This window comes from Rattus rattus, chromosome 14 (genome assembly GCF_011064425.1).
Source record: "Rattus rattus isolate New Zealand chromosome 14, Rrattus_CSIRO_v1, whole genome shotgun sequence".
Classification (NCBI taxonomy): Eukaryota; Metazoa; Chordata; class Mammalia; order Rodentia; family Muridae; genus Rattus; species Rattus rattus.
In genome coordinates this window covers 41020155-41047777 of record NC_046167.1, presented here as the reverse complement: position 1 = coordinate 41047777, position 27623 = coordinate 41020155, and the positions used below count along the sequence as shown (strand labels likewise).

The window sequence follows — 27623 nt, the reverse complement described above, 5'->3', positions numbered from 1 at the left end:
ATCTTAAGAGACATTAACATGGACTTTATGTCACTAACCTTATACTTGCTTTCTTCTCAAGGTAACTGTTGCTCAGACTGATTCAATATCTTCCTCTTTGACCTCCTAGTTATGCAATAACATTTTCTTCAGCATTTAAAGACACAGCTACACACACACACACACACACACACACACACACACACACACACACACACACACAGCAATTTTCCATGCCTGGTCCTGTCTCAACTATATACACACAGTGTGGCCCAGCTGAGATATTTAGTCCCTTATACCTATGTCTTGTTAGAACATCCTTCCCTCAGGACTTGTATATCTCTTTTGTATCTGTTTTGGGCTGTGGACTTAGTGCCATTCTATAGAATAGATATTGCTTGCATTTTCAAAATGTCAATCTCTAAAACAAAACCGACAGTGGGGGAATGGTAAGTTTTTGTTCTTTTAATATATAAAATAATTTAACAAATAAGTCATTTCATATCTGACACAAAACTAGACATAAAGGCAACACAAATCCAACACTCACAGAATGTTTTTTTAAACATTGTTCCCTGCAAAAATCTTTGATGTAAACAATACCAGTTATGCAATCATACCTTCTCCATTACATTTGCTTTGGTAATGGAGATCTAATTACAGTTATAATTTGTGTGTTTGTGTGTTGTTACTGTGTACTTTATATGTCCTAATCAGACAGATTAACATCATGTTCCAAGTAAAAACATGCCACACATTTCCAGAAACCCAAGAGATCTAAAGGAGAGCCTGGGTTACAGATTCTGTGTAACTGCCATGCGTTATTCATGGCCACATTGATCATGTAACTAGCCAAACCCAAGGACCGTTTCTTACTTCTTAATCCCACCTTGTATCTGGAAATAATTTGATCCATTTTAGCTACACCTTTCCTGCATTTCTCATACAAGTTCACAATGGATGGTTGGCTCACCTGGGGGGATGCTTTACCGTTGGCTACACAGCTTATTTCACTCACTGGTTCTATGCCTACAGCGTTTGAACACAGACTAATAAAGCCGTCACCATGCCAACGGAATAAAAATATCTCATCATTTTCTTCTACCCTGAAATTAAAATGCCCCCTGTTCATCTTTTTCATATATTCCACATTCATAAGTGGACATTTTTCCATTCTGTTTTCACGAATCAATCCTGTAGCCTTCACTCCCTTCTTCTTCAAAGCTGACATCAGTTTAACACTTGTAAAGAAGCTTTCAAAGCACAAGTGATAGGGATAGTGACCTTTCTCCAAAAGAACATCAGCAAAACTCATTATTAGATTGCCACCTAGCCCAAGGTCCAGCTCCTTATCTGTTTCCACAGCTGAATATTCTTGGTAAGGCTCAAACCAAACCAGATAGCCTTGTGTAGTTGTACCACACCAAATTTTATATCCAATTCTAAGAGGCTTTCCATTCAGAAATTGGTCACTATCAAAGCATTCACACATTGACTTGTCAAATAGTATTCCTCTAGAGGGGACATACAAGAGGAAATTTTTATTCATTTGCTTTATGAGAGGTCTCAATATTGAAAACTTATCTTTTTGATCTAGGTGGCTATTACCTGCAAAATGCAGGTATGAGAAAATTAATTCAAATCTGTCTCTTCTAATAGCATTTCTCACCAGGGTCTGATCAGAATCAGAGATTTCTCAATACATCCCCATTCTGGGATGCATTACAAATCCACTCCAGAGCAGGACACCAAACACACACCACATTTCCTGCACTGTGACTTCCAGGTTGACATTTTTCTGAGAAGCATAATTATTGGTTTCATTGAATTATTGGTTTCGTTGAATTCAATTAAGTTGAATGTTTCATCATCAAAAAATAATTCAAAGAGCTCTACTGGGTTTAACTTCTCACTTTTGAGACTCAAAAGTCCAGAATCCAGTGCTGACCAGCTTGGAAAGTTGGGCTTAATGTCTCTTTTCGTCTAGCTCTTCTCAGGCATGTTGGATGCCTTTAGCTTTCTCTCAGGCTGCACCTCAGGGTCACTGTCTTCCTCTGCCGCTGAATCATCAGAAAATGCAAGGCCTTGGAGCAGCTCACTCACTCGAGATTTGTCTTTTTCCCTCGCCGGCCATGTACTGCAAGGACGCAATGTGCATCTTGGCCTAGGAGTCACAGGGTGGGTGGTAGCTCCCAACAGTGTTTAAATTTGAAATTCTTTTCAGTGGGGGAAGTAGCACTACCAGGAATGTGGGGTGCACAATCTCTGGGGAAGTAAAAAAAAAAAAAAAAGAACATATGCTACAAACAAAACAAAACAAAAAACAAAGCACCCCAAATCTTTCTTCTACATGTGATAAATACAAAGTAGAACTGCTTTCAGAGGAGCTCTACTTCCTACTCTGTATTTCCCTGGGAAAGGCTTGCTGCTCTCAGCATTCTGACTTCTCCCTATCTTGCACTCACCCCTCATGTCCTTACCAATTGTGGAGTTGTTTTTGAGAAGCTGGCTCTTGGAGCACAGCCCTCCCTGTCTCTGTCCTGTAGGAGCAGGATGCAGACCTTCTATACTGCTTTTGGCATGTGTTGTGCTGGGAGGGCCTCTCCGGGAGGCACTCTTTCATTCTGAGCCTAGTTGATCTAAGCTTCTTATCAAGGCTAGCTTCTGTCAGCCAGCCTTGAGATTTCCAGAACTATCTGTCCCATTTGTGTCCCTGTTCTCTCTCAACTTGGATACGCTCTTGTGTCAGCTGATCATTTACCAGGTTTCACAGCTCTCAGGATTTCTGAGCAAGGAAGGACTGAGCATCCCTTAGCTTTTTTTTTTTTTCTTTTTTTCTTTTCTTTTCTTCAGAGCTGGGGACCGATCCCAGGGCCTTGCGCTTGCTAGGCAAACGCTCTACCACTGAGCTAAATCCCCAACCCTTCACCCCTTAGCTTTACAGTCATCTGATAGATACATGTCTCTGAGGAGAGACAGAGAAGAAACTCAAATTCATTGCAGTTGGACTAATTTGTGTGGGATCTACAAGGAAGCAAGCTAACATTAAGATGAAAAGTATTATTTCATTATACTTATACAATTATGACACAATTAAAGTTATTTATTATTATAGTATGAGTGTACCATACTGCTTGTGTGGAAGTCAAAGTCAACTTAGCAAAGTCATTTTATCTTTACTTCCCTGTGGCTTCAGTGCTTACTTTTTACCTGCTACCAAGTCAGCTCCACATTTCATTTGTTATTCTATGCTTTGGGGGAGGAAGCACATGAATACCAGGTTAATGTATGGCAGTCCAAAGACAACTTTTGGGAGTTGGTTCTCTCCTTCCATCATGGGACCCTGGGCTGAAACTCAGACTTGATTGGCATGTACTCTTAACTGCTGAGTCATCTTGCTGGCTTTCTGCTCTTAAGCTGCTGCTGCTGCTGCTGCTGCTGCTTCTTCTTCTTCTTCTTCTTCTTCTTCTTCTTCTTCTTCTTCTTCTTCTTCTTCTTTTTTAATTAACTTGAGTATTTCTTATTTACATTTCAAGTGTTATTCCCTTTCCCTGTTTACAGGCCAACATACCCCTCCCTCTCCCCCTCCCCTTCTTTATGGGTGTTCCCCTCCTCATCCTCCCCCCATTGCCGCCCTCCCCCCAACAATCATGTTCACGGGGGGTTCAGTCTTAGCAGGACCCAGGGCTTCCCCTTACACTGGTGATCTTACTAGGCTATTCAATGCTACCTATGAGGTCAGAGTCCAGGGTCAGTCCATGTATAGTCTTTAGGTAGTGGCTTAGTCCCTGGAAGCTCTAGTTGGTTGGCATTGTTGTTCATATGGGATCTCGAGCCCCTTCAAGCTTTCCAGTTCTTTCTCTGATTCCTTCAACGGGGGTCCTTTTCTCAGTTCAGTGGTTTGCTGCTGGCATTCACCTCTGTATTTGCTGTATTCTGGCTGTGTCTCTCAGGAGAGATCTACATCCGGCCCCTGTCTGCCTGCACTTCTTTGCTTCATCCATCTTGTCTAATTGGGTGGCTGTATATGTATGGGCCACATGTGGGGGAGGCTCTGAATGGGTGTTCCTTCTGCCTCTGTTTTAATCTTTGCCTCTCTCTTCCCTGCCAAGGGTATTCTTGTTCCCCTTTTAAATAAGGAGTAAACCATTCATATTTTGATCATCCGTCTTGAGTTTCATGTGTTCTATGCATCTAGGGTAATTCAAGCATTTGGGCTAATAGCCACTTATCAATGAGTGCATACCATGTGTGTTTTTCTGTGATTGGGTTACCTCACTCAGGATGATATTTTCCAGTTCCAACCATTTGCCTACAAATTTCATAAAGTCATTGTTTTTGATAGCTGAGTAATATTCCATTCTGTAGATGTACCACATTTTCTGTATCCATTCCTCTGTTGAAGGGCATCTGGGTTCTTTCCAGCTTCTGGCTATTATAAATAAGGCTGCTGTGAACATAGTGGAGCACGTGTCTTTTTTATATGTTGGGGCATCTTTTGGGTATATGCCCAAGAGAGGTATATCTGGATCCTCAGGCAGTTCAATGTCCAATTTTCTGAGGAACCTCCAGACTGATTTCCAGAATGGTTGTACCAGTCTGCAATCCCACCAACAATGGAGGAGTGTTCCTCTTTCTCCACATCCTCGCCAGCATTTGCTGTCACCTGAGTTTTTGATCTTGGCCATTCTCACTAGTGTGAGGTGAAATCTCAGGATTGTTTTGATTTGCATTATGACTAAAGATGTTGAACATTTCTTTAGGTGTTTCTCAGCCATTCGGCATTCCTCAGCTGTGAATTCTTTGTTTAGCTCTGAACCCCATTTTTTAATAGGGTTATTTGTCTCCCTGCGGTCTAACTTCTTGAGTTCTTTGTATATTTTGGATATAAGCCCTCTATCTGTTGTAGGATTGATAAAGATCTTTTCCCAATCTGTTGGTTGCCGTTTTGTCCTAACCAGAGTGTCCTTTGCCTTACAGAAGCTTTGCCGTTTTATGAGATCCCATTTGTTCATTCTTGATCTTAGAGCATAAGCCATTGGTGTTTTGTTCAGGAAATTTTTTCCAGTGCCCATGTGTTCGAGATGCTGCACTAGTTTTTCTTCTATTAGTTTGAGTGTATCTGGTTTGATGAGGAGGTCCTTAATCCACTTGGACTTAAGCTTTGTACGGGGTGAAAGGCATGGATCGATCTGCATTCTTCTACATGTTGACCTCCAGTTGAACCAGCACCATTTGCTGAAAATGCTATCTTTTTTCCATTTGATGGTTATGGCTCCTTTGTCAAAAATCAAGTGCCCATAGGTGTGTGGGTTCATTTCTCCGTCTTCAATTCTGTTCCATTGGTCTATCTGTCTGTCTCTATACCAATACCATGCAGTTTTTATCACTATTGCTCTGTAATACTGCTTGAGTTCAGGGATAGTGATTCCCCCTGAAGTCCTTTTATTGTTGAGGATAGTTTTAGCTATCCTGGGTTTTTTGTTATTCCAGATGAATTTGCAAATTGTTCTGTCTAACTCTTTTTAATCCTGCCAATCCATGAGCATGGGAGATCTTTCCAACTTCTGAGGTCTTCTTCAATTTCTTTCTTCAGAGTCTTGAAGTTCTTATTGTACAGATCTTTTACTTGCTTGGTTAAAGTCACACCGAGGTACTTTATATTATTTGGGTCTATTATGAAGGGTGTCGTTTCCCTAATTTCTTTCTCGGCTTGTTTCTCTTTTGTGTAGAAGGAGGCTACTGATTTATTTCAGTTAATTTTATACCCAGCCACTTTGCTGAAGTTGTTTATCAGCTTTAGTAGTTCTCTGGTGGAACTTTTGGGATCACTTAAATATACTATCATATCATCTGCAAATAGTGATATTTTGACTTCTTCTTTTCCAATCTGTATCCCCTTGACCTCCTTTTGTTGTCTGATTGCTCTGGCTAGAACTTCAAGAACTGTATTGAATAAGTAGGGAGAGAGTGGGCAGCCTTGTCTAGTCCCTGATTTTAGTGGGATTGCTTCCAGTTTCTCTCCATTTAGTTTAATGTTAGCAACTGGTTTGCTGTATATGGCTTTTACTATGTTCAGGTATGGGCCTTGAATTCCTATTCTTTCCAGGACTTTTATCATGAAGGGGTGTTGAATTTTGTCAAATGATTTCTCAGCATCTAATGAAATGATCATGTGGTTTTGTTCTTTCAGTTTGTTTATATAATGGATCACGTTGATAGTTTTCCGTATATTAAACCATCCCTGCATGCCTGGGATGAAGCCTACTTGATCATGGTGGATGATTGTTTTGATGTGCTCTTGGATTCGGTTTGCCAGAATTTTATTGAGTATTTTTGCGTCGATATTCATAAGGGAAATTGGTCTGAAGTTCTCTTTCTTTGTTGGGTCTTTCTGTGGTTTAGGTATAAGAGTAATTGTGGCTTCATGGAAGGAATTCGGTAGTGCTCCATCTGTTTCAATTTTGTGGAATAGTTTGGATAATATTGGTATGAGGTCTTCTATGAAGGTCTGATAGAATTGTGCACTAAACCCGTCTGGACCTGGGCTCTTTTTGGTTGGGAGACCTTTAATGACTGCTTCTATTTCCTTAGGAGTTATGGGGTTGTTTAACTGGTTTATCTGATCCTGATTTAACTTCGGTACCTGGTATCTGTCTAGGAAATTGTCCATTTCCTGCAGATTTTCAAGTTTTCTTGAATATAGGCTTTTATAGTAAGATCTGATGATTTTTTGAATTTCCTCTGAATCTGTAGTTATGTCTCCCTTTTCATTTCTGATTTTGTTAATTTGGACACACTCTCTGTGTCCTCTCGTTAGTCTGTGTAAGGGTTTATCTATCTTGTTGATTGTCTCATAGAACCAACTTTGGTTCTGTTGATTCTTTCTATGGTCCTTTTTGTTTCTACTTGGTTGATTTCAGCTCTGAGTTTGATTATTTCCTGCCTTCTACTCCTCCTGGGTGTATTTGCTTCTTTTTGTTCTAGAGCTTTTAGGTGTGCTGTCAAGCTGGTGACATATTTTCTTTCATGTTTCTTTCTGCAGGCATTCAGAGCTATGAGTTTTCCTCTTCGCACAGCTTTCATTGTGTCCCATAAGTTTGGGTATGTTGTACCTTCATTTTCATTAAATTCTAAAAAGTCTTTCATTTCTTTCTGTATTTCTTCCTTGAGCAGGTTATCGTTGAGTAGAGCATTGTTCAATTTCCATGTATATGTGGGAGTTCTTCCCTTACTGTTATTGAAGACCAGCTTTAAGCCGTGGTGGTCTGATAGCATGCATGGGATTATTTCTATCTTTCTGTACCTGTTGAGGCCCGTTTTTTGACCAATTATATGGTCAATTTTGGAGAAAGTACCATGAGGAGCTGAGAAAAAGGTATATCCTTTTGCTTTAGGATAGAATGTTCTTTAAATATCTGTTAAGTCCATTTGGCTCATGACTTCTCTTAGTCTGTCTACGTCTCTGTTTATTTTCTGTTTCCATGATCTGCCCATTGATGAGAGTGGGGTGTTGAAATCTCCTACTATTATTGTGTGAGGTGCAATGTGTGTTTTGAGCTTTAGTAAGGTTTCTTTTACGTATGTAGGTGCCCTTGTATTTGGGGCATAGATATTTAGGATTGAGAGTTCATCTTGTTGGATTTTTCCTTTGATGAATATGAAGTGTCCTTCCTTATCTTTTTTGATGACCTTTAGTTGAAAATTGATTTTATGTGATATTAGAATGGCTACTCCAGCTTGCTTCTTCTGACCATTTGCTTGGAAAGTTGTTTTCCAGCCTTTCACTCTGAGGTAGTGTCTGTCTTTGTCTCTGAGGTGTGTTTCCTGTAGGCAGCAGAATTCAGGGTCCTCATTGCATATCCAGTTTGTTAATCTATGTCTTTTTATTGGGGCGTTGAGGCCATTGATGTTGAGAGATATTAAGGAATAGTGATTATTGCTTCCTGTTATATTCATATTTGGATATGAGGTTATGTTTGTGTGCTTTTTTTCTCTTTGTTTTGTTGCCAAGACGATTAGTTTCTTGCTTCTTCTAGGGTATAGCTTGCCTCCTTATGTTGGGCTTTACCATTTATTATCCTTTGTAGTGCTGGATTTGTAGAAAGATATTGTGTAAATTTGGTTTTGTCATGGAATATCTTGGTTTCTCCATCTATGTTAATTGAGAGTTTTGCAGGATACAGTAACCTGGGTTGGCATTTGTGTTCTCTTAGGGTCTGTATGACATCAGTCCCGGATCTTCTGGCCTTCATAGTTTCTGGCGAAAAGTCTGGTGTGATTCTGATAGGTCTGCCTTTATATGTTATTTGACCTTTTTCCTTACTGCTTTTAATATTCTTTCTTTATTTTGTGCGTTTGGTGTTTTGACTATTATGTGACGGGAGGTGTTTCTTTTTCTGGTCCAATCTATTTGGAGTTCTGTAGGCTTCTTGTATGCCTATGGGTATTTTTTTTTTAGGTTAGGGAAGTTTTCTTCTATGATTTTGTTGAAGATATTTACTGGTCCTTTTGAGCTGAGTCTTCACTCTCTTCTATACCTATTATCCTTAGGTTTGATCTTCTCATTGAGTCCTGGATTTCCTGTATGTTTTGGACCAGTAGCTTTTTCCGCTTTACATTATCTTTGACAGTTGAGTCAATGATTTCTATGGAATCTTCTGCTCCTGAGATTCTCTCTTCCATCTCTTGTATTCTGTTGGTGAAGCTTGTATCTATGGCTCCTTGTCTCTTCTTTTGGTTTTCTATATCCAGGGTTGTTTCCATGTATTCTTTCTTGATTGCTTCTATTTCCATTTTTAATTCCTTCAACTGTTTGATTGTGTTTTCCTGGAATTCTTTCAGGGTTTTTGTGATTCCTCTCTGTAGGGTTCTACTTGTTTATTTATGTTTTCCTGTGTTTCTCTTAGGGAGTTCTTCACGTCTTTCTTGAAGTCCTCCAGCATCATGATCAAATATGATTTTGAAACTAGATCTTGCTTTTCTGATGTGTTTCGATAGTCCGTGTTTGCTTTGGTGGGAGAATTGGGCTCCGATGATGCCATGTAGTCTTGGTTTCTGTTGCTTGGATTCCTGCGTTTGCCTCTCGCCATCAGATTATCTCTAGTGTTACTTTGTTCTTCTATTTCTGACAGTGGCTAGACTGTCCTATAAGCCTGTGTGTCAGGGGTGCTGTAGACCTGTTTTCCTGTTTTATTTCAGCCAGTTATGGGATCAGAGTGCTCTGCTTTCGGGCGTGTAGTTTTTCCTATCTACAGGTCTTCAGCTGTTCCTGTGGGCCTGTGTCCCGAGTTCACTAGGCAGGTCGCTTGGAGTAGGAAGGTTTGTCTTACCTGTGGTCCCGAGGCTCAAATTTGCTAGTGGGTTGCTGCCTACGAATTCTCCTTGGGGGCAGCAACCAGGAAGATCTGCGTCGCCCTTTCCGGGAGCTTCCGTGCACCAGGGTTCCAGATGGCATTTGGTGTTTTCCTCTGGAATCAGTAATGTGGGCAGAGTGTAGTCTCTTCTGGTTTCCCAGGCATGTCTGCCTCTCTGAAGGTTTAGCTCTCCCTCCCACGGGATTTGGGTGCAGAGAACTGTTTATCTGGTCGGTCCCTTCATGTTCTGGCGGTGTCTCAGACGCAGGGGACCTGCTGCTGCTGTGCCCTTATCCAAGGGAACCCAGAGGCCGTATACAGTTTCCTCTTGGTCCATGGATGTGGGCAGGGGTGGGCAGTGTTGGTGGTCTCTTCTGCTCTGCAGTCTCAGGAGTGCCTACCTGTCCAGGCAGTGAGGTCTCTCTCCCATGGGGTTTGGGAGCAGCCACTGCTCTTAAGCTTTTTATTGTATTTTAAAAATTGTGTGTGTGTGTGTGTGTGTGTGTGTGTGTGTGTGTGTGTGTGTGTAATGTATATGTGAGTTCAGTTGCCAAAGGAGGCCAGATGTATCAGAACCCCTGGAGCTGTAGTTACAAGGAATTGTAAGCCACCCAAAGTGGGTGCTGGGGACTGGACTTGCGTCCTTTGAAAGAGCAGCAGCAAGGACTCTTAACTACTGAATCATTTTAACAGCCCCTGCTGCTTTTTAAATAAAAAAAATTTTTGACACATAGCCTCACTCTGTAGCCCCGGTTGGCCTGGAACTTACTATGTATCCTAGACTGAGCTTGAAATAAAGGCAATCCTATTTTCTTGCCCCAGCCTTCTGAGTCCTGGGATTATAAGTGTGAGCCACCACACCTGGTTCCATACTTATCCTATGATACTATGAATTCCGTCATGACATTGAAGCCTTTCAATGCTGAGATCTAACCTCCAAGACCTATGGTGCATTAAGGCCAGTATGCCGAGGTCAGGCTCCTCTCACCAAGTTGTCGAGAAGATAATTGCTTCCCTGGAAGCCAACCATCTGCCTGGGATCTGATCCTTCTCTTTCAGTGTTAGGAGGATGTGTGTTGCATCCATGTATGTTCCCAACCAACACTTATGAAATAAGTAACTGCCACGATTAATTTTTTCCATATCATATTTCCTTATGATTCGTCCCTGTCTATCCTAGGTTCTTTCACAACTCTGACAGATCCTTCTCAATTGCCGTATCAGTTTCATTCTTATCTAAAGTCTGTCTTTTGGTTTCTCCATTTTCACTTCCATGAAAATACATGGAACAAGTGATCAAGCAGGATAGTACTAGGAGCTGCTGGAGGTAACTACTGCCTCGAGCCTTTGCAGTTGTTCCATACTGACGGGACATCCTTGTACATGGGTCTTATGACCATAGCAGAAAGGTACCCAGTCTGCATTCTTCCAGGGGAGCAGGCTTTGGTTTACTGGTTTTCTGCTTCCATTCAATATCCTATGTCTGCAGGATCTGAACCACTCAGACATGAACACTTATCTATTGGGTATTCTTGAGTTCTTCCCAGTTTGTACCATTTCTTCAAAAGGGTCCAGCTCTAAATTAACAAAACCATCATTAGTCACATTTTTCTGTTAAAACAATACATTAATTATTATCCCATAAGCTACAATTAAATGAACAATTATTCCATAAATTCATTAAAGACAACAATCTCTCAGAGCATTGAATAAATGTTTTAAGTGAAAACAAGCCAAAAATATCAACAGATATCTCAGGATTGCATGTTTGCAATCCTAGAAAATGTAGCACAGGGGCTGGGTGTGATGATGCATGTCTTTAATCCCAGCATGCAGGAGACCATGGAGGGGAGATCTCTGTGAGTGTGAGGCCAGGCTAGTCTATACAGTGAGTTCCAGGCCGGCCAAGGCTACATAGTGAGACCCTGTTTCAAAACAAACCAATTAAAAGAATACACCTGTCCCCACCAAAGAGAAGAAAATGTAGCACAGCATGAGAAGGTAACAAGAAAGGTCAACTAAGGTACCAGAGCAAGTAGAAAGAGGTCCCAACAGGGCATTGCACACTCAAGTGACATTAGACATGGACTGTGTAGTGTTCTCAGGAAGGAGAACTTCCTCTGGGGTGAAACGATCAGGCAGAGGCACCAACGGGGCTTCTTTGAAGTATGAAAGGAATTGTGAAAGCATAATGCTATCTGGAACCAGGGTGGGAATGAAAAGGATGTAAAGAAGTCACCAAGGCAGTGAGTGTATAAGGATAGTAACTGTGGTCACAGGGACAATTAAGAAAAAGAGATGGGGAGAGAGGAGGAGAAAAGGAGACGGAGAGAGGGAGAGAAGCCATGGCAGGACAAGATGGCAGGTGATGTTAAGATTCTGCTCTGTGTATTTACAGGTTGTTATTAATGTTCTCAAGGGATGGATAGTACCGGGCTTTGTATGTTTAAGTGGGCAATTATATCTTACCAATTGGATCTAAGATTATTGTGTTGTGTGTTCTTTTATGTGAGGGTTTGAGTGTAGGAAAGTGTGCGGCTGGGCTGTGTTTCCGCCAAGATATCTAGAAGATATCTTGGGACACCCCGGTGTGGACCCAGTGGGGTAAAAGACTGTTACTCTTTATTATTTTTATATTTTTACAACAACAGATGGCGCGCCAAGGTGATGGGCAAGAATCCACTAGTAATCCTGAGAGTTGAGAGAAAGTTTTTATTTTCTAAGTAAGAGGAGGCCGGCGCCATGTTAAGTCATGTGATATCTTAATCGCGGGAATTCAAACAAAGAAATGGGGAAGTAGCCTGGCCTAGCAGGCTGTAGGTCCCCTGCTGTGTGATAAGTAATGGCAGATCAGAGAGTCAGAGATTAAAAGCTGCTTTTTAAAGAAAGTTGTTTAGAAAGTCTTTCAGGATACTCATATTCTTTTTAACGTGGGCTCCACGGGAATTTTGGGTTGAAATCCTAGTTAGACAAGCTACTTCTTAATTACAGGTATTATTAAAAGGTGATTGAGTTTGTTTTTAGAAAGAAGAGAGTAAAGAGATTACCTGAATCAGGTGGGGATTTTCATCCACGGTTCAGAACTTAGATAGGGAAAAATTAGTCACTAACTCTAAGTAGAGAGTTGTGATGAAATTTCTGTAACACCAAGGAGAGTGAATGCAGGCATATATTTTAGAAGTTATTAAGGTTAAAGAAAAATCTGTGGCTCCGGGTAGAGAGCTTAACAGATGGATATATTTTGGGTTAAATTCCCGAGTTTTAAGTTGTTTATTGGTATTAGAATTGATAGAAGGTGTTTAAGTTTGTTTTAAGGAGAGTAAAGAGATTACCCGAATCACATGGAGATTTTCATCTATGGTTCGGAACTTAGATAGGGAAAAATTAGTCACTAACTCCAAGTAGAGAGTTGTGATGAAATGTCTGTAACACTGAAAGACCCTCAGAGAGAATCTTCCTCTCAGGAGAGAGATCCTCAAGCCCAATGACCAGTCTGAGTCCACAGGCTGCAATCTGCAAGAGGGTTTATTTTGGAGTACACAGGTACCTGCGGGCGTCCCAGTCAGCTCGAGAGGACTGGCACGCCTAGCAGAACCAGGGACGGGTTTTTATAGGGTAATGGGGAGCAGAAGCAGGCTTACAGAAGCAGATGCGTGGTTGGTGGATTCAAGTGAGGCGCGGATGTATGGTTACACCCAATTGGCTATTTTAAATATATTTAAATGAGGTTGCCACACAGCAAGAGAATACGTGTAGGTTGGGGCATCCGGAATGTCAGGGGCTAGGGGCTTATCTCTTGTTAGGTGGCCCATAAAGCAATATCAATAATTTAGACTGGTTTCTGTATTTTGTTTTCTTTTATGGTCTGTTTCGTCTAAATGATGGATCAACTTGTCCCACAAAGCTTGGACACATCTGAACTTTCCCAGGCTTATTTTAGTTCTGAGTCTGTGTATCTAAAAACTTACTTTTTACTTCTATAGTTGAGGGCCTTGGGCTTGTACAATTCCCTTTCTGGGAGGGGGTCTTTCAACATTACGGAGAGTGAATGCAGGCATATATTTTAGAAGTTATTAAGGTTAAAGAAAAATCTGTGGCTCCGGGTAGAGAGCTTAACAGATTGAGATATTTTGGGCTAAAGTCCTGGTTTGATGTGTTGCTTATTGATACTGGAATTGATAAAAGGTATTTGGTTTGTTTTATGAATTACACTGCTAAAGGCCATATGGCTCGTTGATGCCGGCTAGCGAGGGTTTGTGGTTACTTTTGATATATACCACAACAGGAAGCTCGAATTCTCTTAACGTGGGCTCCACGGGAACTTTGGGATAATTTCCTGATATCACAGAGTACAAAAGCCTATCAGGCTCATTGTTTAGCTTACTTCCTTTTTTAAAAAATTGTTTAATATTCATGATGGGTGTGACTTTGAGTTTTATGGTTATATTATTACTCTGGGAGAGAGTGCAAGATACAAGCTTTTCTGGTTTCAGACTAAGGAACACAATATTTTGGGAGAAAGATTTTGTCTTTGTGCTTTTGGCTTATCTTTTCTTTTTTTTTTTTTCGGAGCTGGGGACCGAACCCAGGGCCTTGTGCTTGCTAGGCAAGCGCTCTACCACTGAGCTAAATCCCCAACTTGTCTTTGTGTTTTTAAAACCTGTGATTAGGCTCTGGAAACCTCACAGAGTCATACTGATCAGATTTGATAGAGATAGACTGCCTGAAAAATTTATTCAGGAGAATCAAACAAAAAGATATCTCCATTCTAAACTTTTGTCTTCAGAGTTGTATTTTACAGAATGTGCCTACTTGGAATCCTGGTCTCAAGGACTTTCAGCTGGGTCCAGTCAGGACACATCAGCTACAGCATTTGCTTCATTCTTCCTACCCCCTACTCCTAAGGATATCTCAACGCCCATGTACAGCTTGAAGAAGTTATGGAGGAGTCGTCACCCCAATTCCCTGGACTTTGGGGGGCTGAAAATGGTTATTCTAAACTAGTTTTTATGAGGAATTAAAAATTAGCTGTAATTTAACAGGGAAAAATTAGCTAGATTGAATGGTACAGTCATAATCTCATTTGGTAACTAAGCTGAAATCATATCTTTGCTTTGGTATAGAATTTATTTGTCAAAAGAGTTTAAAAGTACAAGGTTTAGAGCCAATCCTTCTATTGTTGTCATTACAAACTTCTGAGTTGATTACACCTGTGAGTTAAGATTCAAATAGCAAAGTCATGGCTCTGAGTTTGTGACAGTACTTTCAAGATAAAATTTAGGATATGGAGACAACAGTCCAGATTGTCTTATATAGGGAGATGGTTTTCAAAAACGTCAGAAATCCACAAAATTTGAGATTTAAGGTTATTTATCTTTTGTTGAGACATATCTGCTCCTAACAGTTACCCTTTTGTGGATTTAATGAAGAATGTGAACATCTCTACCTCCAGGTGAGGCAATACTTTGTGGCTAGGCAGCCACTACACAAAAGGCTGTTTAACTCTAAATATACATATTTTTTTGGATAGTTATCAGATAGTATACAAGCTAGCCAAGATATAGATTTTAAGCCTTTCTTAAGCTGGAATGGAATGTTCTGTTTAACTGATATAGTAATGGACTGGGTGTTGAGTATATTATATGCTTTATAAATTGTAGAATTGTAATTGTACTCAATATATAAGTGAAAAGGCTTTTTAACTGGACAAAAAGGGTGAAATGTTGTGATTTGCCCTGAAGTTACTGTATTTTGATGCTAATTCCACTGCCCCAAGGACAGTTGCCTAGTCATGTACTCAGGACTCAGGTACAGTACAGGTGAGGGGCAGGTACAGGATAGAAGGAGGCCTGTCATTGGAGGAGAAGGAAGGATGGGCTGGAGAGAAGTTTGAAGGAAGAGGAGGAAACTAAGGGAGAGAGGAGGAGAAGAGGAGACGGAGAGAGGGGAGAAGCCATGGCAGGTGATGTTAAGATTCTGCTCTGTGAAAAATGCTATGTTCATAATTATAGACAGTGTTGAAAAATACAACACTACTTTATGTTTATATCTGAAATGTATACAATGTACATGAGAATAAAGTTGACTATTGACTGAAAAAAAAAAGATTCTGCTCTGTGTATTTACAGGTTGTTATTAATTTTCTCAAGGGATGGATAGTACCGGGCTTTGTATGTTTAAGTGGGCAATTATATCTTACCAATTGGATCTAAAAAAAAAAAAGAAAGAAAGAAAAAGAGACGACATGACTGGGAAGGGTGCAAACTGGCAAGATCTATGATAGGTCTGCAGTAGAAGCCAGGATGAAGATACAACAACCTGTAGCCAAGGAGGGTTAGGGTTAAACATCGGAAGAGAAACACAAGTGGAATCAGCCACAGTCTGTCCTTACTTATTACACTCATGACCTCCTGCTGAGCTGAGTTTCCCATAGAGCCTCTTCTGAACCAAATGGCATGACTCTTCTGAAGCAAAGGCCTGGCCTGTTCCTTCCCTGGTTTTCACCAGAGGCTAAAAGAAAAAGAAAAATGGATGAAGAGCTAAAGGTGATGTGGTGGTTTGACAAGAATGTTCATAGGTGAATGCTTGATCATAACAAAGTGGAACTACCCGAGAGGAATTAACTAGTGGCTCTCAACCTTCCTAAGGCTATGATATGGCCATTTAATAGTTTCTCGTGCTGTGGTGACTCCCAAAGTTATTTTTATTGCTATGTCCTAACTGCAACTTGGCTACTGTTATGTTCATGCTGTAAATATTTTTGAGATAGAGGATGTCAGAAGGGTCATGATCCAGAGGTTGAGAACCAATGAATTAGGAGATTGGAGTACATGTAGCCTTGTTGGAGGAAGTCCAGATATAGAACTCTCAGCTAGTTCTTCAGTACCATGTCTGCCTACATGTCATCATGTTCCCCACCATGATAACAATAGACTGTCCTCTGAAACTGTAAGCAAGTCCCAATTAAATGCTTTCTTTTAAAAGCAAAAAGGTGCTGTGGTAATGGTGTCTCTTCACAGCAACAGAACACTGACTAAGAGAGAAGTTGGTATCAGGGAGCTCGGGGTATTGCTATGATAGGCCTAACCATGCTGTGTTGGTGGAATATAGACTTTGGATTGGGAAGGCAGTTGAGTGCTTTAAGCAGGGCTTAATGGGTATACTACTAGGAACATGGAAGGTAGTAGTGCTAAGAGAAATTTAGGTTATGATGACCGAGCTCAAGACATTTCAGAAGAGAAGATATTAGTGTCTGATATTTCTTATGATACTTTGGTGAAGACTGTGCTCATGTCTACTTTCTGCTCATGTTTAAAAAAAAAAATGCCGGAGGCATTGGCAGAGAGCTTTCACAACAGTCTAGTGTTGACTGTTGTGTGGCTGTTAGCAATCACTCTTGTGTAGATCTGTTAAAAAAAAAAAAAAAGAGCAAACTGGCAAAGAAAAATACAGGATGTATACTTTGAAAAGAAAAGGATGTGTAATGGAGCTAACCCCAGTACCCAAGAAGAAAAAAAAAATTAAAGAAAAGCCTTATCTTAAAGGGAGTGGTGGCTTCAGGGTAAAACCCCACCCAACTAAGCTTCCAACTTGTGAAAAGGAATCAAAGAAAAGCGCAAGCAGGAAACCATTGAAAGCAAAAAGCTGGTGGATATGTATTTGAACAAGGGGCCACATGGTTCTGCTTTTAGAGTCAAGGATTCAAGAAGAGGGTTAGGGAATCTTCCTCTGTGACTAAGGACAACAGTTGAGGCCAGGTATTTGTCAGGGGTATCCCTGTACCATAGCCCAGAAAGGTCATTGCATGAAACCTGGATTTCAATGGAGACCCCAAAATGTTGGAGATGTCAGAGTTGAGGGATACCTGTCAAGAAGAGCTGCAGAGTGGGTGTGTGGGGGGGTTTCAGTCAATGAAGTTGAAAGGAGTTGGAGATCTAAAGAGCACTTTGACATCATACACAGAAATGCAGCTTGGAGTTTGCCTTGATGGTTTCCAGTCCTGTTTTGGTCCAGTATTTTCTCACTATGCTCCTTTTCCTCTCCTTTAGAATGGTAATGTGTATTCTGTGCCATTGGAAGCTGGAAGTATGTGATCTGACCTTCAATTTTGGTTTTCTAGTGGTTACAGTTAAGAGATTGTCTTGTGTCGAACTTTGGACTTTTAAATTATGAGACTATTATAGATTGTGTGGATTTTTAAAGTTGGACTGAAAGAAGTTTTTGTATTATGTTATGGCTACAAGCCTATAGGGGCCAGGGAATGGAATGTGTTGGTTTGAATCCTCCACAGGCTCATAGATTTGAATGGTTGGTCATTGACACTACTTGGGAAGGTTTGGGAGATGTGTCCCTGTTGAAGTAGATGTGGTCTTATTGGAGGAAGTGTGTCAGTAGGGGTGAACTTTAGAGTTTCAATAGCCCAAGCCAGTCCCAGAGTCTCTCTTTCTGCTCTCTGCAGTTCCAGATGTAAACTCTCAACTACTTCCCCAGCATTATGTCTGTCTGTGTGCATTGTGTCTTTCTGTGTCTGCTATGCTCCCTGACATGATGACAACAAACTAAACCTCTGAAACTCTAAGCAATCCCAACTAAATGTTTTCCTTTGTAGGAGCTGCCATGGCCATGGTGTCTCTTTACAGCAATAGAACACAGACGAAGATGATATTAAAGATGAACATTGTAAAGCTGTAGTGCCAGCCACTCTGGGGATGAGCCACTTATGTTGAGCACTGGCACATTCCACTGCCATTCGGGGCTGAGCAAACACTGGGTCCCTGACAGTGACAGCCCACACAACAGCAACACTGTCCCACCTGGTACAGGGCTTTGGAGTGTCCTGCTAGAGTAACCCCGCACCAATATACAGGTCTACTGCATCTGTAATGGGATGTCTGAGACTGTTATGAAATAATACCAAAACAAAGAAAATAACTTAAGACTGCTATCTAGAAGAAAAGCTTGCAAAGAGTAAAGACATTGTCACAAACATGGACTTGACACAACTGTTTCGTTCAATATGATCCTGCTGTGGTTGAAGATATAACATCAAAGATGTAACAAGGAGTTCTGAGGCTCTTTCTAATAGATTTGGATCTCTGGTAAATGTAGGGAGTTGTAAATTTTTCATTCATAAATATTATTTAAAATATTGCATTATCTATATTATTTTAAAATTATAATATAATAATTATTTTGGTGGTTGCTTATAGTTCTTCCTCTTTATTTGATACTGTCTCCAAAGGTCTACCATGTGGCTTTTCATTAGCCTCATGACTTTTGTTTCATGTTTATACTTGCTTGAAAAGGGAACACTAAGTATCCAGTCCTTCCCAGACTGGATGTAGACTCTGATAGGTCTAGTGAGTTTCAAGATGGAGTAATTTCTGTTTATCTCATCACTACCCATCCCGAAGGGCACACAGACCATTCTGGTACTATACAGCTTCCCTCTTTTATTTCTTTTAAAAATTACTTCTTTTACCTTTTGAGATGTTATAATCTTACCATATCCTGTCCCTTTCCTTCCTCCAAACTGTCTCATATACCCCCCTTTCTCTCATTTAAATTTATGAACTAGTTTTTCTTTAATTGTTTTCACATGCATATGTGTATATATCTACATACATATGCATTCCTAAATATAACCTGCTTAGTCTGTATAATGTTACTTTCTGTATGTCTTTCAACCCTGACCATTGATATTGGCAAGCTTTCCTTAAGAAGCATTACCTCTTTTTACTGTCTCCTTCTCCTTTATCAACATATCATTTGCCTAGAAATCTATATTGGTTTCTTTAGTCTCTTGTAGCAGGGCACAAGACAGGTTTAAAAAAATATATTCCCTCACTGTTCTGGAGTCTAGAAATCTAAAATCAAAATCAAGGAATCAGCAGGTGCCATCCGGGCCATGCTCTCTTGGAAAACCTTAGGAGAACATCTTCCTTCCCTCTTTTCTTAGCTTCAGGATGTTATCAATAATCCTCGTTTTTTAGCTACTTATAGAAGTTACATATTATCTCTGGCTCTGTCATCCCAGGCATCCTCCCTGTGTATCTACAACCTTTACATAAAGACATTAGCCATAGGGTTTAGGCTCATTTAACATGGTATGACTGCCTCTTAACTTCATTACATCTCCAATGAGATCATTTTCAAGTCAGGCCATCTTCATGGGATCCTACAATTAGGACTTACCATATCTTTTGAGGGGACAAAATTCAACTCATATGTTAGCCCAGCTTCAGTTAAATTTTGGTTTGTTTGGTCTTTTATAATTTGATTCAATATTAGCATTTATATTCTGTGCATACACACCTGTATGCTCTGACTTTCTTGGACTTCTATATTATTCCTTCTTAATTTCAATCATTGATTATACATTGGTGCAAACATCTAACTACTTTGTCATTTCCTCACATATAATATCAAAACATTTACAGTCTGTAATAAATATTTTAAAAAATACATATCACTTTTTTATATCCATGTTATATTACATTTATAGCAATTGGGTTATATTTGAAGTATGTATAAGTAGGTTGTATTTACAGACAGGTAAAGTTGTTGATAACAATATGAGGTATGAGGTCCGATGTGATTAACAAGAAGTCATAGAAAAGCAGAGAAGACAATAACATAAAAACAGTGCCTTGAGAGAACAAATGGAACAAAAGACTTACATGGGAAAGAATCACTACATCTCTCTCGCTTTGTGCCTCTTTCTTACAGGATATGACCATGTAAAGCATGCTGCTCTAGAACTTGCAGTGACCCTCCTGCCTCCACTTCCCAAGTGCAGGAATTATAGATGCACGCCATGAAGCCTGGCTGAATGGAGAGTTTTATACCACCCTTTTTGCCCCTAAACCTTGAGATCTGAATGTGCCTCTAAGACATGGCACAAAATAAGGCTGAAGCCATCAGCACAGGGTCTTTGGATGATGAACATATATGGTTTGTGATAGTCTGAGACAAAGAGAACATGAAGCCACCTCCTTAAAGGCTTTCAGGCTGAGAGAGTGGGCCAAGAGAAAGGAGACAAACAGGTCAAGGGAAGGGAGGATCACCATCAAGTTCCCATAAACCTGGACGGCAGCTCACCTAGAGTCTAGGTGAATTAGACTCGGGCACTGCTGCACTATCTCTGGAACTTTCCTCCTGGAGACAGGCTACTCCATGAGGAACACATCCTATAAAGAGAGAAGGCTTTTGTGAGACACCATTGCCTTTGGAAGTTCCCTGTGTTTGGATCCACTCTTCCAAGTCTTCTGTTTTTAAAGCATCTAAACCAAGACATTCTGAAGCGTGGCTGTTGCTCACTCACAAAACAGAGTAGGAGCGAGAGATTTGGCAGTGTACTTTACTCACGTATGTAATATGAGTCAAACTCATCAATAAGAAAGAAGGGAAGAAGAAGCTGCTATTGCATGCTGCCTTTGGTCAATCCTCACACAAGACCTGTTCTTGTGGTATAAATCAAACATGTAGTAGACTCAGAGGCCTACATTTTAGAGCTAGCTCTGAGTCTGTTGGTATTGGGCAAATCATTTAAACTGACTTTGGTTCTCCTATTAGTTGAAGTTGTTGAGTAAGAACATGTTATAAACATGGGCTGGTGAGATGGCTCAGTGGTTAAAAGTACTTGCTACCAAGTCTCAGGACCTGATTTTGATCTCTGGGATCTACGTGGTGGAAGGTGAGAATTGATCCCCATAATTTCCCCTTTGGCCTATCCACACTTGCCAAGGAATGTGCACAAACACTCCCCCGACCCCAAGATATACACAAATGAATTCAGTTTTGTAATTTTGTATAACTTTTAAAAATTGCTTAGACATGGAAATTGACAAAACCATAGAATTTGCATCTGTCAAAACCATAATCTTTTTTATAGATTTATTTATTTATTATATATAAGTACACTGTAGCTCTCTTCAAACACACCAGAAGAGGGCATCAGATGGTTGTGAGCCACCATGTGGTTGCTAAGATTTGAAACTCAGGACCTCTGGAAGAGCAGTCTGTGCTCTTAACCACTGAGCTATCTCTCCAGCCCTCTTATAGTTATAAAAGGAGTAAGCAATGGATATTTAATGAATAGCATGGTAGCTAACATGAAGAACAAATTCTATGCTTGAGTATCATATATTATTATTAACATATCAAAAGAATGTCTCAGTATGTTGCCCAGGCTGGTCTTGAAGTTCTGGGCATCAGCTAGCTTTTGTAGTATATGGATATAAACCCAGCACTTAGAAGGTGGCAACAGAAGAGGTAAGAGTTCAAGGTTATTCTTGACTACATAGTGAGCTTGAGGCTCACACAGGCTACATGAAACCCTTTCTCACTGTCGCAACCCTCTTCCCAGAAAAGGTGGGAATAAAGCTCAGTTGGTAGAGTGCTCTCTAGCATATACAAAACCCTGGGTTTGATTACCAGCACAGTATAAAAAATATATAACAGAGGGGGCAGGAAGATGGCTCAGTGGGTAAAGGTACTTGCTGCCAAACCCATGAACCTGAATTTGATTCCCAGAACTCACATAGTGGAAGGAAAGAATTGAATCCTGAAATTTGTCTTCTGATCTTCATACTCATGCCATGGCTCCTGCAAACACACACGTACATGGTGGTGTATATCTCTAATCCCAGCACTTGAGAGGTAGGTGAATTGTTAGCTCAAGTCCATCTTGGTCTACATAGTGAGTTCCAAGCCAGCCATCACTATATAGTGAGACCCTGATTCAAAAAATAAATAAACAACCCCCCCCAACCAAAACAATACCAACAGTAATTGCAACTTATGTACAGGCACACACACACACACACACACACACACACACACACACACACACACACACACACACACACTAAATAAATGTAGATGAAATTTTAATGTACAGATGATCTGTTTTAGAACAAATGAACAACAACAACAATAAAATGAAGCAAAACAAAACAAAAACCAAGAAAGAAACCCTGGGTTCCAGTGACCTCTCCCAGCTCCTGTAGGACTATGGGCATGAGTTTCTATTTTATGTGTCACTAATTTCATACTCAAAATTGTTAAGTATATCTCAAAATAGTTTGTTTTTAAACCGTTTTATTTTTTATTTGTGTGTCTGTGTGTGTTCGTACACAAGCACACAGCCTTGCACATAGAGGTCACACAGAGCATGCACATAGCACAATTTGCAAGGGTCGGTTCTCTTCTACCTTGTGGACCAACTTAGGTTGTCAGGCTGAGAGACAAGCATGTCCTCTGTGCCATCTCTTCAACACTTAAATATTTTACACACACACACACACACACACACACACACACACACACACACACAAACACACACAGACGAGGACGGGTATAAATACCTTAATTACTTTGCATGCAAAAACCAAGAAGACCTTGTGGCTGGAGACAATCACACCTCTGCCAGGGTCCTCACCAAACTCATTCTCTAGCCCTCACCTCTTACATTCTGGGGAGCTGTGGAGGTTCATTTGTCCAGGGAGTGACCCCAGGCTGCAGGAACTGGAGACTCTGATACTCCATAGAGGCTCCTTGATACTCTGTCACCACTAAGTGCATGTCCTGTTCCTGACCACAGAAAGTAGCCTAGAGACAAAAGATTCACTTTGAAAAAGTATCCTGGTGGGAGCCAGAGATTTCCATAACGGAGAAAGCACAGAACAAGTTCATCTATCCTCTAAAGGAAGAGCAAGAAGTGACACACATTCATATTAGCGCTGAAACTCACGCAGACAGGTCCTCCTCAGTATCTGGGGACTCAGAAGTCGAGGCAGGAAAGACAGAGAAAGGACCTATCCCCAGAAACACAATGACAGCGTGCCTAAAATGTAATGACAGTAAAAATGTAATGAGACCTAGGGTCTGTACATTATCTCAAAATGTCGTCCACAGATTACAAAACAACTACAAAGGCTAAAACGATTCTCTAGAGAAAAAAGTCTGAAGAGCACTAGCATAAACTGTGAGTTAAAGACAAAATCATCCCCATGTGCCTCTTGAGAGGACTGACGAGAGGACACGCTGCCTTCCATGGTAGACGTTTAGCCAGAGTATACAACTCAGTTATCATACTAAGATTGTAAAAGCAAGTCCTTGTTCTTCATAAATATATACTGAAGTACTGGGAGGTAAAGGGACATATTTACAATTATTTGTCATCTGGTTCCAGGGGGCGGGGGGAGAAGTCTGCAAATTGTGCATATCTATGCACAAAAAATGAAATTTGATTTGCACAGGAATATGGATAAGGGTACGTGGGGCACATCACGAAACCAGTGTTATCAAGAGCTAAATCTAGGTGAAGAGGATACCGTTTTGGTGGCCCCTCTCTAAATTCTGAATTACTTCAGAATGAGAGGGTAAGCATTAACAGATACACATTCCTACCCCAATACCCTTCCTATACTAGCTCGCACATTATTCTCCCTCCTGCTGCCCTGGGTCTCCATGTTCCCAGGCTAGATTCTCCAGTAATGTCGCTGCCTCATCACCTCTCTGCAGAGGATATGTTTGTATCTAGGCTTGGAGTTCTTTGGGTAGGATGATCAGGAACTGCTCCAGTACCAGTAACTCCAGGATCTGTTCTTTGTATGGGTTTCTGGCCTCAGCCATTGATGGCAGAGTTCCCAAAGCTGAGCCAGGGCTTCCCGGGGCCCAGGAGCCTCCTGGTAACAGAACTGCCGAAATCGCAGGCCGTGAAGTTCCTGAGCATGCACCTTGCCTTCCTGTGAATTGCCTGGCTGCTTCCAGGTGGGATCTTCCACCTTCGCTGTCACAAGGCTGCCTTCAGGAGGAGAACCCGGCAAAACTTCATACATGTTGAACTTAGAAGCTGGTTCGGCTGTCTGAAGTCTGTGCTTCAGAAATGTATTTGTAAATGAACATCTACAGTATAAGAATTGAACAGAAAGTTAAAGTCAACTATGAAACATATTTTTATTTTTGTCTCCACTATGCTGTGCTCAAAGGCTAACCCTATGCATCAAAATCATGTTCTGAACACTAAGGGACTTGAGCCCAGAGGTAAGGGATATATCATGAGAGAAGAAAGGCTAACTAAGAATGCCTGACCAGGCATGGTGCTGCATGCTTAAAAATCCTAGCATGCAGGAACAGATGCTAGCTAATGTGACTACATAGCAACTTCAAGGTCAGGCCTGGGTTAAATAAAGAGATTCTGTCTCAGTGATACTGAAAACAGCAAAATCTTCCAACTAAAGCAAGCAAACAAGCAAACAAAACAAAAACCAGAATGTTTGAATGTATTACACCTATGCTAGAGAGGAGGGATGTTTGACATTTGGAGAAGCCAGAGACCCATCTTGGCAGAAACACAGTGCAATTCAAAGGTCCATGCAGACCTGGTGTTGTTCTTCCACAATTTCCCATCAACAAATGCCTTCTGTAGTGAGATCTTGCCATACCTCCCATAATTACTGTCTCAAATCTATGCTGGCCTGACTTGCTTTGATAAACTGAGTCTAATAGTCATGACACAGAAAAAGGAAGTGCCCCTGCAGCTTTTAGGACACTGTCATAAGACAACCATTCTGTGAGGAAACTCAAGCTGGTCATGTAAAGGTCTCTTGGAATCAGGTCTCCTAGGCTAAACCCTAGCTGGATCCAGAGCCTATATAATTTATATGCTAAATACAGCTATATGAGCAACCCCACAGTGGAACTGGCCAGTCAATCTATAGGACCCTAACACACATTATTAGGGTTTTATTTTTATCCTTATAGAACAACGGATACCTGAAACAGTGGAGGCTCAGCAGGTCCCTTCTTTTTTTTTTTTTTTTTTCTTTTTTTCGGAGCTGGGGACCGACCCCAGGGCCTTGCGCTTGCTAGGCAAGCGCTCTACCACTTAGCTAAATCCCCAACCCAGGTCCCTTCTTACCCTCATCTCCCTTTCTCCTTCTGTGATCTCAATCTCAGCACATCTGTTTCAAGGACATCTGCACACTTTTCTGGCTCCAAGTTTCCCTTCGACTCCAGGCCCACATTTTCCAGTGCCAGCAGGATGCCTCCACCTCACATCTCTCCTGCACTATCATTTCCACACATCTTGAAAGGAAGTCAGGGTCATCTCACAGTGGGGTCCCTTATGTATTTCTCCACTCCTATTGAGGTCAACCACTTTCCATGCAGTTAGGCTTAACATCAAGTCCCATATGGTCACTGAGTTCAACTAATTATTCCTATGAATTATCTCTGAAGCTATCCCTTCCTTCCCGTTTCCTTAGTTACCATGTTTACCCACTATTGCAATAGCTTTCTTATATCATCGATGTGCATTTCCTAAGGCACAATTTTAATCTTACTTCAATCAATTAGCACAAATCTCCTGTGTTAGTGTGAAATACATCTGTTTTCTTGCTTATAACTCCTAAAATCCTTTGGATGGGATAAGCTGTAAGTTAAATTGATAACCACCGAACAATTATTTAATTAACTAGGCCTATATAATAACATCTCCATCAAAATCCAAAAGGCAGGGTTTGTAGAGCTTCCACAGTTGTAGAATGATGTCTCCACAGAGGGCATAGAAGCACCACTTCCCTTAATCTTAAACACAAGGACACCTTCTGCTTCACCTGTAACCTTTGCAGTATGCTTTATAATACATCAGCAAACATGTTTCCTGAGTTCTGTGAGTTCTGAGCTCTGGGAGCAGTAAATCCCTGGTTTCCAGCCAATGGGTCAGAAGCATAGGTAAAATAAGCTAGAACTTATTTCAATTGATGTTGAAGTGGGAACCTATTTTGTGTCTTGTATATAGAAGCCTCAACATATAGGAACCAGACATCTATACCCAATTAGAGAGTTGCAAATGGTCTTCAGAGAGGAAACATTGCTTGTTTGCTGGTGAGAACAAACCTCTACCATCTTTTGAGGTCAGGCACACACACACACACACACACACACACACACACACACACACACACACACACACACACACCCATCAGACCACAAGTTTTAGAAGCTTCTCCTTGGGCTAACTTCAAATTCCCAGAATCCAATTTTACCTGCGTCTTCCGTTTAGTTCACCACCAAGTATACTAAGCGCCTAATTATTTTCCACGTGTAAAGTTAATCCTACAATAAAAGAAGTTACTTTCTACCTACCAGAAAAACATGGGCTTCCCAATTCCTCAAATTCACTACAGGCTGACAGTTTTCCTTCCCACTTTGTATTGGTCCATCCTTTTAATGTAAATTCCCGCTGACATATGACCCGCTCTGTACGTGCATAATCTTCTGTGGCCACCCTCAAACCTAATATACGAATGGGAAAACTGAGCCACACAGGTGGTAACCGGGTGTGCACCGGACTTCGTTCTCCAGCATTTATTGCAGATCACTGCATAGCCACTCCTGCTCCTGATAGACCTCTACATAGACTCTAGAATTGCAGCACATACCTGGTACCCCAAAAAACCAGTACACTTTTTGACGAATGTAATAGATGTACCTGTGGTGCATTAGCCAGGGTTCTAACGTGCCCAGATCTACGCTAAGACTATATGCCAGCGCCCAGCAGCGTAGCTGTGTCTATTAGCTACTTAAAAGTTTAGGGAATGTGGGCTATGAGGATGTGCAGCTCATGAAAAAAGCTGCTACCGGAGCCAAGAGGTCCGAGCGCCACAGCCTGGCGTTACTTGCTGTTAGTCTCCGAGCAGAGACATGCAGCTCGGCTGGAAGGGGCCCAAAGGGATGAAGGATAGGGGGCACTTCCTGTAGACGGATCTGGAGACCCAGCTGTAGGAGCCTGGTGCCAGTCTCTGGTGCACCGGTGGAGCGAGGTCGTGATTTTCCTGCCCCGCACCTCTCCTGGTAGTTTGAAGAGATCAAACACGCGCACATTTACGTAAATCATTTCAACAACAACAACAACAACAACAACAACAAAACCATGGTATGTACCTGAGGGAGAGTTCTTACTTGACACACTTACTGGGTTCAGTCCCCAGCACCGTGAGAGAAAAACTTTCCTAGACTGTCATCCATAAAGACAAAGTTGAGTTGGCCTTTACAGGGTCTTGTGCAGTCAGTCAGATGGGTAAATAGCCAACAAAGCCCCAAGGTGAACATACAAATTTTATATGCGTGCGAAAATCCAGGTAGCATCAATTCAAGAGTTAACCATATTTACATTTACTTCCTACATACTTGAATGGGAGATCATATGACAACCTGGAGTTGGTTCTCTCTTGCTATGTGGGTCCCAAGGATTGAACTCAGGTTGTCAGGCGTGGGCCA

General features: G+C 41.1%; 1 protein-coding gene across 1 annotated transcript; it reads right to left on the bottom strand.

Annotated features, from left to right (window-relative positions):
* Positions 1-286: 286 nt before the first annotated feature.
* Positions 287-27227, bottom strand: Pgbd1 (piggyBac transposable element derived 1). Its single transcript, XM_032884231.1, is given in 10 exon segments — positions 287-1396; positions 1399-1825; positions 1828-2107; positions 2109-2244; positions 10855-10912; positions 18353-18430; positions 22312-22336; positions 22807-22948; positions 23792-23876; positions 26985-27227. Coding segments are annotated over 10 exon segments (1506 nt in total). The 3' UTR covers positions 287-1364.
* Between the last annotated feature and the right edge of the window lie 396 nt (positions 27228-27623).